This window comes from Mauremys reevesii, linkage group 11, assembly GCF_016161935.1.
Source record: "Mauremys reevesii isolate NIE-2019 linkage group 11, ASM1616193v1, whole genome shotgun sequence".
Classification (NCBI taxonomy): domain Eukaryota; kingdom Metazoa; phylum Chordata; order Testudines; family Geoemydidae; genus Mauremys; species Mauremys reevesii.
In genome coordinates, this window is record NC_052633.1 from 7,122,103 (window position 1) to 7,134,319 (window position 12,217).

Consider the following 12,217-nt stretch of genomic DNA (forward strand, 5'->3'; position numbering starts at 1 on the left):
CCGCTTCATACCCTGAGTACTGTGATGCTGAGGCGGCCCGTATAGCTGGGAGGATGATGTGGACAGAAGAAGAAGAAAAATAACCAGAAAAGTTTGGGTGTTCTCTTGGCAGCCATATACAGAGGACAAAGAAATGCTCCTTTCCCTAATCCATTTCTTCCTTCCCTTTCCCCACATGCCTTTGAAAATCACAAGTCCTAATGGCAGGCTGCACTTCAGTGATCGAGCAGGCCTGGCATGAGTTTTGATGCTATAAAACAATGCAGATTCTCTAGCGCACACAACATTGGCAGTATTGCCAACCTCAAGCATTCAAAAATCATGAGTCAGGCCACACACAATCATGAGATTTCAAAAGAGAGAACTCCCCTCCTCCCCACATATTTGCTTTTATAGCTTCTGAGTCTTTAGGGTGTCCTTGAACTATATTTTCATGCATTTTACTGCAACCAGATAGGAACTTATCTTTTTTTAAAATGAAAGATGAGATTTTTTCCCCCTAATTGCATGACTTTGGGACTTAAATCTCTTGAGAGATCATTTTAATGATGAGATCATAAGAGTTGGCAACGCTGACAGTTTGCCCGATGAAGGAATGTAAAGGGTTATCACCAACAGCTTGGAAAGCCTCCAGCGGATGCTCGACGTCACCAGCCGAGCCACCGAGCGGATGGGCCTCCGCTTCAACCCTATAAAGTGTGCCTCTCTCCATGTCGATGGCAGCACCAGGGCTCTGGTCTGGGCATCAAGGTTCCTGATCCAGGGTGAGCCCATAGCCTCCCTCAAGGAGTTTGAGGTATACCAACATCTGGGCACACCCACAGGAGTCCGCATCTGACAGACCCCTGAAGACACCATCGCGGAGATCCTGCGGGATGCAGCCCACCACGACTCCTCCGTGCTCGCCCCCGGCAAAAGATCAACATCCTCAATACCTTCCTGATCCCTCGCATTTCCTTCATCTTCAGGGGATCGGCCGTAGCCAAGGTGCCCCTGAACAAAACCGACAGCACCATCAGGCAGCTGGTGAGGAAATGGCTCTACCTTCCCCAGAGGGCCAGCACCAACATCATCTACATTTCCCACAGGCAGGGCGGCGCCAACGTACCTTGGATGGGCGATCTGTGCGACGTGATGGTGATCACCCGCGCCTTCCGCCTCCTGATATGCCCAGACCCAACAGTGCAGAGTATCGCAGATGAAGCCATATGGGATGTAGTCAAGAAACGCATTGGCAAGGCCCTCTCCCAGAAGGATGTCGCCACCTTCCTCTGCGCTCCCTGGAGGTTGAGTTTGGGAGAGAGGGAGGAGACCTGTCCTTTCTCTGGTCCCGTGCCCGCAACACCTCAAGCCGCCTAGAAAAGAGGATCGGCTGCCGCTGGAAGTGGTGCGAGGAGCGCTGGGAGCTGGGAATACTGGTGCTGTGCATGAAGACCTCAGACCACACCATTGTCACCCTGACCACCAGAACGATCCTGGAAAGGACTCTGAAAGATGCCATCCACTGCCACTGTGCTGAGAACCTCAAGTGGAAGCCGGACCAGGGCAAGGTGTTCAAGGTGTCCAGCAAGTGGGATGCCAGCAACCACTTTCTCCTCAGGGGCAGCTTCACCAGGTTCACCGACTGGTGGTTCGTCCATCAGGCCCAACTCAACTGCATTCCCCTCAATGGAGCCGTCCGCCATGGCAACCGGGACAAGTGCTGCAGAAAGTGCGGCTACGCCAACGAGACCCTGCCCCACATCCTGTGTGGATGCAAACAGCACTCTGGAGCCTGACGGCACCACCACAATGCCATCCAGCACCGGCTGGTGAAAGTCATCCCGCCGTTCCTGGGGAAGATCACCGTTGACTCCGCCATCATCAGGACAGACAGCCGACTGCAACCCGACATCGTCGTAACCAACGCAGAGAAAAAGAAGGTCCTCATGATAGACATCACGGTGCCATTTGAAAAAAGGTCACTGGCTTTCCACGAGGCCCGAGCACGGAAGGTGTTGAAGTACACCCCACTGGCTGACACTCAGAGAGCCCAGGGCTACGAGGTCCAGACGTGTCCTGATTGTGGAAGCCCTGGGCACCCCGCAACGAACCGATACTGAGAGCGTTCGGAGTCGGTCGATGCTACGCCCGGCTCATGAGACAGCTCATGGTGTCCGACATCATCAGATGGTCCAGAGACATTTATATGGAACACATCATGGGACACCGCCAGTACCAGCTTGAGTAACTGAGACCACCGACCAGGGAAATAACCCACTTCATTCTCTGATGAACCAAGGGACGCACCCCACCCATGTACTTATTCATTACACTGATACTGACTTGGACTCTTAATACATTCCATTGGTGGCATACCCAAGCCCACTTATGCACTGATGCTTTAAAAACTCCCACACCCCAATCTGGGTCTATGCTGGTTATGTGATATGTATGTATCTCATGAACCTTGTGACCAATACCTGTAATCCCTCATAACTCGAGCCTGACCCCAGATGTACAGTACCTTCCCTCTTAACTTGTGTATATTTAATTTTAAACAGTAACTTTAATAAAAATTTTAAATCGATCTCTCCAAGACACAGTAGCTAGGTTGATGAAAGAATTCTTTTGTTGACGTTGCAGTATCTACAGTGGGGCTGAGGTCGGCTGAATCAAAGTTGCAGAAGCTACCTGAAGCCTGTATCCCAAACTGGGGGGGAGGGGAAAAGGTTGCAGGCCAAATTGGATGAGCAAGCATCTCAGACAGGTGATTGAGAGAAAGCAGACAGTCTATGAGGAATAGAAGGGATGGATCAGCAAGGAAAGCTACTTCTTGGAGGTCAGAAAGTGTAGGGGGAAAGTGCGAACTGCCAAAAGCCAAGCAGAGTTGGACTTTGCAATGGGAATTAAAACCAATAGTAAAAGGTTCTGTAGCCATAAAAAGAAAACACGGAAAGAAGTGGGACTGCTAAACACTGAGGATGGGGTGGAGATTAAAGATAATTTAGATATGGCCCAACACCAAAATGAATATATTGCCTCAGTTTTTAATGAGGCTAATGAAGAGCTTAGGGATAGTGACAGGGTGGCTAATGGCAACAAGGATATGAAGTAGAAATTACCACAGCCGAGGAGGAAGTCAAACAGTTTAATGGGACCAAACCGGGGGGCCTGGATAATCTCCATCCAAGACTATTAAAGGAACTGGCAGATGAAACTGCAAGTCCAATAGCAAGGATTTTTAATGACTCTGTAAACTCTGGGGTCGTACCCTGTGACTGGACAATTGTTACTATAGTTCCTATTTTTTAAGAAAAGTGTGTGGGGGGCAGTGATCCAGGAAACTACAGGCCTGTTAGTTTGACCTCAATTATATGCAAGGTCTTAAAACTAATTTTGAAACAAAAAGTAGTTAAGGACATACTGGTGAATGGTAATTGGGATAAAATATAACATGGTTTTACAAAAGGTTGACCATGCTGGACCAACCTGATCACTATCTTTGAGAAGATTTTGCAGATAAAGGATATGTAGTAGATCTAATCTACCTGGATTTCAGTAAGGCATTTGATACAGTTCCACATGGGAAATTATCAGTTAAATTGGAAAAGAGGGATTAATTCAAAAATAAAAAGTGGGAAAGGAACCGACTAAAGGTGAAAGATGATCTGTCAGACTGGAGGGAGGTTGCTAGTGGAGTTCCTCAGGGATCAGTCTTGGGACCAATCTTACTTATCGTTTTCATTCATGACCTTGGCACAAAAAGTGCCTCTGAAGCCCAAGCCCATCACTACCACAGGATCTTGCATGAGTTGTGCCCAGTGTGTTTCAAGTACAAGCAAGGCCTAAGAGCAGTGCAGAACAGTACCCAGGAAACCTCCACATCCCTTGCTGTTCGTGTCAAGAGGTGCTTTTAATTTTTGTGTTTGAGTTCCAGTGAGATCAGAGCCTGGAAGACGTCATAAACATGTTTGTTGCCTTCTCTGCACCCCCCAGGAACACACACAGCTGGGCGGGTTATCTTGCCTCTGGCTGGAATTGCTAAAATGTTCCTTTCGGAACATGCCTGTGTTGGAGGTGAAAAATTACTTCAGCATTTTAAAGAGGGGGAAGATGCACTGCTTCTGTTACTCTCACGCTGCTGTTGGTTTGTCGTACTGTCTAGCACACTAGCCCTTCGAGGTGTGGTCAGGCTCCTGGCAGCATTGTGAGAATGACGGCAATATTAAGTAAATTCCAGGCACTGCAGAATGAAGAAGATCTAATGTCTGCATGTGATTTGTATACTGTAAGAGAGGAATAGACTCCATCTGTGTCTGTGGTGCGTGGCGGGTCAGTTTGCATTGGGGAGCGAGTAGACCAAGTTGTCTGTCAAATTTTTGATGAAGGGGGGGAACTGTGAGCAACATTCACAACTTCTTTACACTTTTTTTCTTCTATTCAGCCAGCCACCGCCCAGCAGGTGTGCCAGAGGGCAAGGGGTATGGCTAGAGGATGTGGGCGCTATGCAGGAGCACAGCGTCACTCCTACATGGGTTAGGAGATCTTCATGACAGTGGCTTTTCCCGCTGTGCAGGAAAGGGAAGGTAATGCCAATGCAGAGCACCTAGGCCTCCCAGATGGCATGTGCCCAAACGTGCCCCTGCTTGTCCCGAGTGTGTTGTTTTCGTCTTTTCTGCCACCTACCTCTGAGCTAACAGCTGGTAACTAAGCCCACGTGAAATCCTGGTGAGAACAAGGTAGTTTAAAAATGAGTTAGCAGGTCAAGATATGGAGGGGGGGGAGGGGCTATGGTTTACCTCAACCTCCTCACTCTCGTTAAAACTGCCTTGTCTTCAGTAGGGTTTCCCTGTTAGCTAACATGAGTTCAGAACACAGCTAGTGAAGATTGGGCCTCCCACACTTACAGTGAAGCACATGCTTAAGAGTTTGGCTGAATTGATGCTGGATGCCCAGCACCTGGCAGGATCAGGGCTCTACAGAGCAGTTGATCTAGATACTCGGTGGATGCTTCATAGCCAGAAGTGATCTAGAGAAAAGATGCAGCTATGGCTGCGTTTTATCTAGTGACGTTAGTGACATTAACAAAGCAAACCCCAGCCCCTGTTCCGAGCTGGGCGACCAAGTCACAGAGTCATGGCAGCTCAGTTAACTACCTGAGACCAGGGACAGCACAGCTGTGCTGGTAGAATTGGTGTCAGATAGAGAAATAGCCAGTAACCCAGAGCGATGGCTGCACCTCTCACAGGTTTTGCAGCATTTAATTGAATTAATGGCCGCTTCGTACCGGGATGCCAGAAAGATTTCACAGAGGGATTACATGTCGCACTGACAATAAATGTGGGTTGGGGACAGTTAACTCTCCCCCCGCCCACTCCCCCAATGCGCGCGCTCTCTCTCTCTCTCTCTTTCTCGCCTGTTCCCCCCACCCCCTCTTTCCTGGTTCCGATGGAATGGGAAATGATCTGGTCAAAGCATTGGTTTCTGCCCAGCAGCACTGGATAAAGCTGTCATTCCGTCTCCTCTTGTCATTACAATCAGTAAATAAATGGACTTTGCAAAGTGGAGGGCTAAGATCCCTGTCCTCAGATTAATCTGAGATTCCAGAATTGTCACTCTGTGTCTGCAGTCTTGATATTTCCTCACCTACCTTGTGTGACTCTGAAGCCTGGAATGTCTGAGTCAGCTGTGGAGTGCTGGAAACAACTGCAAGCCTGGGTGAGGGCACTTTCTGTTCCGAACATCACCAGGCTCTGTCGTCTTGGGATTCACAGGCTGTTACTGTCCAGTTTGTCAGTTCTGAGACATGTTTGGCTTTTTTACCCACATGACTGTACTGTCACACCTACTTTTCACCTAGTACAGTGTGTTCATTAAGGAAACCAACTCCCACAGCTCCTTAAAGCTCAAAGAATATGGCATAGAACTTGCACATAAACCAGTCCCAGTCATATGTAGATAGGAAAATAGGCATATTGCTCTTTCGTTTGTTTTTTTCCTTGGTATTTTATTTCAAAAGTGGCATTTCTCCTTGGTTGACGGAGAAAAAAAATCCCCATAAGTTTAATTTCCCATAGTTGGAGATCTCAGTGTTTTTTAAGTCGATCATGGCTTGTCATCTGGAATTTTCAGCAACAGTAACAGCTCTTTGGCATTGGCATATACTGTCAAGCCCCATCTTTGCAGGAGTTTGAGTCCTTAAACTTTATAAAGTTTCTGGAATTACAGTAGCGGAGCTACATTTTTTGTATTTAAAGTAAGATGTTCCCCCATCTAAGGTAGCACAAGGCAACAGTAGAAAGCAAAGGGACCCCTAAGTCTCTTAAAGAAAACATTTAAATTTCAACCATGTTCCCTTTTTGTGCCTACATTACTTCAGGGAACGTCAGATCAATGTGTAATATTGTATATCGTATGTGCTGCGATAGCTAAGAGCTAGCAGAGGTGTTTAAAGACCGCCTGGGAGCTTTACTAGAATTCTTTTCTGATATAACAGCATCATGTTGTAACATGCTTATCAAAATAACCTTTCAAGTGCCTTCTCGGTCTTTAAAACCGCTATATTCAGGCAGCATAGAGTTACATTGGGCTAGTGGCTTTATGCATGAATGAATTTCTATGACCCTTTTATTTTGAGGGGCGGAATCTTGATTCTGCCTCAGCCTTGATACTGGGATAATCCAGTCTGAACAATTTTTTAAAAGTAGATTTTTATTTATTTATTTATTTTATTTATGGCTGTGTGTACTTACAAAAGTGGACTTTTTTCCCTTAGGCAAAAATCTTTGGTTTGTCTAGCAAGATAACAAAATGCTGGTGACAGATCCAAGTTTTACTTTAACGTTTATTGCAGCAAACATGGTCCAACTGTGGATGCAAAAAAGCTGACCATCTGTAGGCTATATTTTATTGCTTTAGGTTTGTATCAGGAGCTCTGTTAGTATGGCAAAATACTATGCAGTTTGGCCTGCGGCTGAATACTACGATTGGAAATGAGTTTGGAAACACTGGTTAATTCTTGATAATACAGCAGTGGTAAGCTGCAGTGTTTATTTTGGGAGCTCCCGTTACATGGACCTCTCTCTGGACATGGAGTTAATTTTTATTAAATAGCCTTGAAATGCAAACGTTGGGGAAGGGGAGGGAAAAGCTGAGAACAGGCTGATTTTGGTCAGAGCACAAAAAATAAAAAGCACGGAACTCTGTAGCAAGTGACTAGCGCTTCGACTGAGACAAGCACACCGACGATAATGAGGACTTGAGCATGTGTTTGAAGACCAATATGAGTTGGTTTTGCTGGTTCCGGGTCCTAGTTGAAGGATTGATATTGTTGGTATCTGTCCTTGTGAATAAATCCTTAAATCTTTAAAAAAAAATAAAAATAAAAAAAAAAAAAGTCTCCTTCCACAATCAATTCAGGGGAACAGGAATTTTAGAAGGCTGGTATTTTGTTTACGTCATTCTTGATCATCAGAGACCTGAGGAAGAGCTCTGTGTAAGCTCAAGAGCTTCTCTCTCTCTCGCGCTCTCTCTCTCTCTCTCTCCAACAAAAGTTGGTCCAAGAACAGATGTTCCCTCCCCCGCCTTGACTTTCTCCTTGGTAATGCTATTTAACTGAGCCCAAGGAGCAATCTGTGATTACAAAGAATCATCAGCCAGAGCATTTTAAGATATTGCTGACCCTGCGCAGCAGTCCCCAGGGTTGCAGACTATAAGACTTGTTTGTTTTTAGTTGCTCAGATTCTAAGGTAACAGGTACCAGATTAAGAAACCAACTGGACCGGCTGATTCTGTTGGTAAAAGATGTCCCCAACATCCGACTCCTTTAAGACTCTGATAAAGCCCCATTAAATCATTTCCTTTATGTGCCATTTATCCTGAGCCTTTTCCTTCTTTCCACGCACTGACTTAAGAGCATGGAGTTCCAAATTTTCCTGTAGAAGAGGTTGTTAGGCCCTTACTTGAAAGGAGAGGTAATGTGGTCTAATTGGTAAGATATAGGACTGGGAATCTAGTTCCAATTCTGCCACTGGGCTGCTGGATGATGTTGGCCAAGTCACATCTCTGGTTTTCCTCCAGCCCTTGGACTGTCTGGTCTCTTTTGATTGTAAGATCTTCAGGACAGAAGCTCGCTCTCGCTACATATCAAAGCATCCAAAGTGCTGGGTGGATGAATTTTAAAGAGATTAGAAGAAGTAAAATGATCAGATGATATGATAAAACTTGTGTCTGGCCTACACTGGTCGAAGTAATTGGATTGCTTTTCCAAGATGAAGGTTTAGTAAGTAACTGTTATGACTTCTGCAGGTTGCTTGTGACGCTTGTTTCTTTTCACTTTGCAGTGCCTTCTCCTAGTGCCTTGCTGGTAGACAATCCCATGCCTTTTGGAAATGCAAAGGAAGTTGTAGCAATCAAGGACTATTGCCCAACTAACTTCACAACATTAAAGTTCTCCAAGGGTGACCACCTCTATGTCTTGGATACCTCGGGAGGCGAGTGGTGGTATGCTCATAATACCACGGAAATGGGATACATACCTTCCTCCTACGTCCAGCCTGTAAACTACCGCAACTCTTCCTTCACTGACAGTGGCATGATAGACAATCTGCTCGAAAGCCCTGACGAAGGAGTCCGAGAGCTAGATCTGCTTGGAGAGTGGACTGACGTAAAGAGAAACTCTGCCAACACCTACGGTAACAACCCTTTCTTAAATGGGGTCCAAACCAACCCGTTTCTGAATGGGAACTTGCAAATGACACCCAGCTCAGACAAAGAGTGCATCCCCAAAACAGCTGTGGACTTACTGCTGTTTGACACGGCTCCTCCGTTTACAGGGACTGGTTCTGCAATGAACAACAGCATAAGTAACATCTTTGTGGAACGTCCATCCACAAATGGATTGGAGTTCGAACAGCCTGTGAAGCGGGACAATCCCTTCTTCAGAAGTAAACGCTCATACAGTTTGTCAGAGCTGTCTGTCCTTCAGGCAAAATCAGAAATGCCAGCATCATCGGGGTTCTTTACTGGATTAAAATCGCCTACCCCAGAGCAGTTCCAGAGCAGGGAAGATTTTAGAACTGCCTGGCTGAACCACAGGAAGCTGGCACGGTCGTGCCACGACTTGGACTTGCTTGGCCAGAATCCTGGCTGGGGTCAGACACAACCTGTGGAGACCAACATCGTCTGCAAGCTGGATAGTTCTGGTGGAGCAGTTCAGCTCCCAGATACTAACATTAGCATCCATGTGCCAGAAGGACACGTCTCACCGGGGGAAACGCAGCAGATCTCCATGAAAGCCCTCTTAGACCCACCCCTGGAGCTCAACAGTGACAAATGCAGCACCATAAGCCCAGTGCTGGAGATTAAACTGAGCAACATGGAGGTAAAAACATTTATCATGTTGGAGGTGAAAGTGTCGGCGGAGGTCAAGAATGACATTGTGAGTCAGAGCTTGGTGGGATTACAGTGCCTGCGGAGTGACACGAAAGAAGGACCCTATACACCAATGCAACTCAGCTATTCCTATGGAGACACGATACAGGTGCAATTGGATAACCTGGAACCTTGTATGTATGTAGCCGTTGTAGCCCAAGGACAGAACGTCATATATCCTTACACTGTCTGGGACTACATCAGTAAAAAGATCACAGTGGGTGTTTATGGTCCCAAACACATACATCCTTCTTTTAAAACCATAGTGGCTATTTTTGGACACGAGTGTGCGCCAAAGACTCTCTTAGTGACCGAGGTTACACGGCAAATCCACGGCATGGCGCCCGTGGCCCTGCAGCTGTGGGGAAAGCACCAGTTCGCTCTGGCCCGGCCGCAGGACCTGAAACTCTGCATGTTTTCCAACATGACTAATTATGAGGTGAAGGCCAGTGAACAAGCCAAAATCGTCAGAGGATTCCAGATGAAGCTGGGGAAAGTCAGCCGCCTCATCTTCCCGATTATGTCCCATGACTTCAATGAGCTCTCAGACTTCACATTGAGGATACAGGTCAAGGATGACAAGGACGCCATATTGACCCAGTTCTGTGTGCAAACACCACAGCCACCTCCTAAAAATGCCATCAAGTCCACTGGGCAGAGAAGGTTCCTCAAGAAGAATGAGGTTGGGAAGATCATTCTGTCCTCCCTCGCTGCCACTAGCAAATATCTTGTCTTTCAGGAGCGGCCAGTTGCGAGCCTGAAGTATGGCAAACTGCTTAAAACTGTAGTGCGCCAAAACAAGAACCATTATTTACTGGAATATAAGAAAGGGGATGTCATAGCGCTGCTCAGTGAAGAGAAGATCAAACTGAAAGGCCAGCTGTGGACCAAGGAATGGTACATTGGCTACTACCAAGGAAAAATCGGCCTTGTTCACGCCAAAAACGTGCTAGTGGTTGGGAAAGTCAAGCCCAGCTATTTTTCTGGACCTGATCTCACCACCAGTGCATTGCTTGAGCAAATCCTGAGGCCTTGCAAATTTCTGACCTACATCTACGCCTCAGTCAGGACTCTGCTTATGGAGAACATCAGCAGCTGGCGCTCATTCGCAGATGCCTTGGGATACATGAACTTGCCGCTCACTTTCTTCTGTCGAGCAGAACTAGACAGCGAGTCGGAACGGGTAGCCTCAGTTTTGGAGAAGCTGAAAGAAGACTGCAATAATACCGAGAACAAGGAGAGGAAATCTTTCCAGAAAGAGCTAATGGCGGTGAGTACTCATCCTGCCGGAGAGATTCTTAATCTATTAGGAAATGTGTTCTGAATTGGGGGTAGAAACAGGAATGCAATGTGTTTGTAAACAGTCCATACAAACGAAAGTACATCTGAACGTGTGGGTTTCTTGCAGCATGTTTTGATGGGAAACTGGCTATCCTTCACTATATTCCTATTACAGCAGGGCCTAGAAATCCCCAAGTGGGATCAGGACCTCAGTGTACTAGGTGCTGTACATACACAAAGTCCTTACCCTGAACAGCCAACGTGGCAAGGAGACACAGAAAGATGGAATGACTTGTCTGAGGGTTTGGCTACACTTGCAGCTGTACAGCGCTGGGAGTTAAAGCTGTCTTCGTACAGCTGAGTAGGGAAAGCGCTGCAGTCTGTCCACACTGACAGCTGCCAGCGCACTCTCATGGCCACATTGGCAGCATTTGCAGCAGCACTGGGAGCGGTGCATTATGGGCAGCTATCCCAGCGTTCAAGTGGCTGCAACGTGCTTTTCAAAAGAGGGGGGTGGGGTGGAGTGTGACAGGGAGCGTGGGGGAGAGAGAGAGTGGATTTTTGGAGCTGACACTGTGTCAGCTCCCTGCCTTGCAAGTTCTGACCCCCTCCCGCACCCCTCTTTCTCTCACTCACTGAAAGCAAACAGCAACTGTTTGGTTTTTTTCCTCACAGACCAGATAAGCAGCCACTCCGAAATGGACCCCCACCCGCCACGCTGCTTCTCTCCTCAAGCCCCCTCCCTCCCCCTCTCCTCAAGCCAACACTAGCTGTGGGTGTTCCAAAGGGAGCCCCCTGCCTCTGCTCATTCACAGCAAACGGGCTGTGTTTGGTTTTTGTGATAAGCAGCTCCGGAGCCCGGAGTTCACAACGAAACAAAGAGGCATCACAACAAAACAGTTATCTTCACTTAAAAGCATTATGGGAAGCTTCTGGAGGTCAGTAACAGCGTACTAAGATTATTCCCTGTTTACACTGGCACCCCAGCACTGCAGCAGCAGCGCTATAGTCTTTATTCCTCTCGTGGAGGTGGAGTACAAGCAGCGCTGTAGCCATGGAGATACAGCGCTGTATGTGCCTTGCCAGTGTGGACGGGGAGTGAGTTACAGCGCTGTAAAGGCACCACCAGCGCTGTAACTCTCCAGTGTAGCCAAAGCCCAAGTCTCACACCAGGTTGGTGGCTAACCTGGGAATCCAACCCAGGTCTCCTGACATTCCTTCCGGTGCACCATCCAATAGATAACTTTGCCTCTCAGTGGAGTTCAGTGAAAATGACTTAGCTGTTAGGGCAGTTTATAAGTCTTCTGTTCCCTAACAACATAGGGAATTATCATGATCAGTAAAGCATAGTGGGATACTGCACCATAGCTGCAGTGAAACATCTTGAACTGGCTGCTCGCTGTTCCACAGTTAAAATGTTAATCAAAATGCAAATGAAGCTGTACCTCCAGATTGGAGGGTGGCGCATTGATGGTTACATAGCTATAGAGGCACTTCACAATCCTTCTCTGAGTGGTGGACA

At 47.1% G+C, this 12,217-nt stretch overlaps 1 protein-coding gene across 1 annotated transcript in view; it reads left to right on the plus strand.

Moving 5' to 3' along the window:
• The window catches only part of SH3BP4 (SH3 domain binding protein 4), a 58,767-nt gene that overhangs the window by 21,096 nt on the left and 25,454 nt on the right, over positions 1-12,217 (plus strand). The window contains exon 3 of the mRNA XM_039494175.1: positions 8,325-10,684. Within this exon, the coding sequence (XP_039350109.1) occupies positions 8,325-10,684 (2,360 nt within the window). The remainder of the gene's footprint in view (positions 1-8,324; positions 10,685-12,217) is intronic.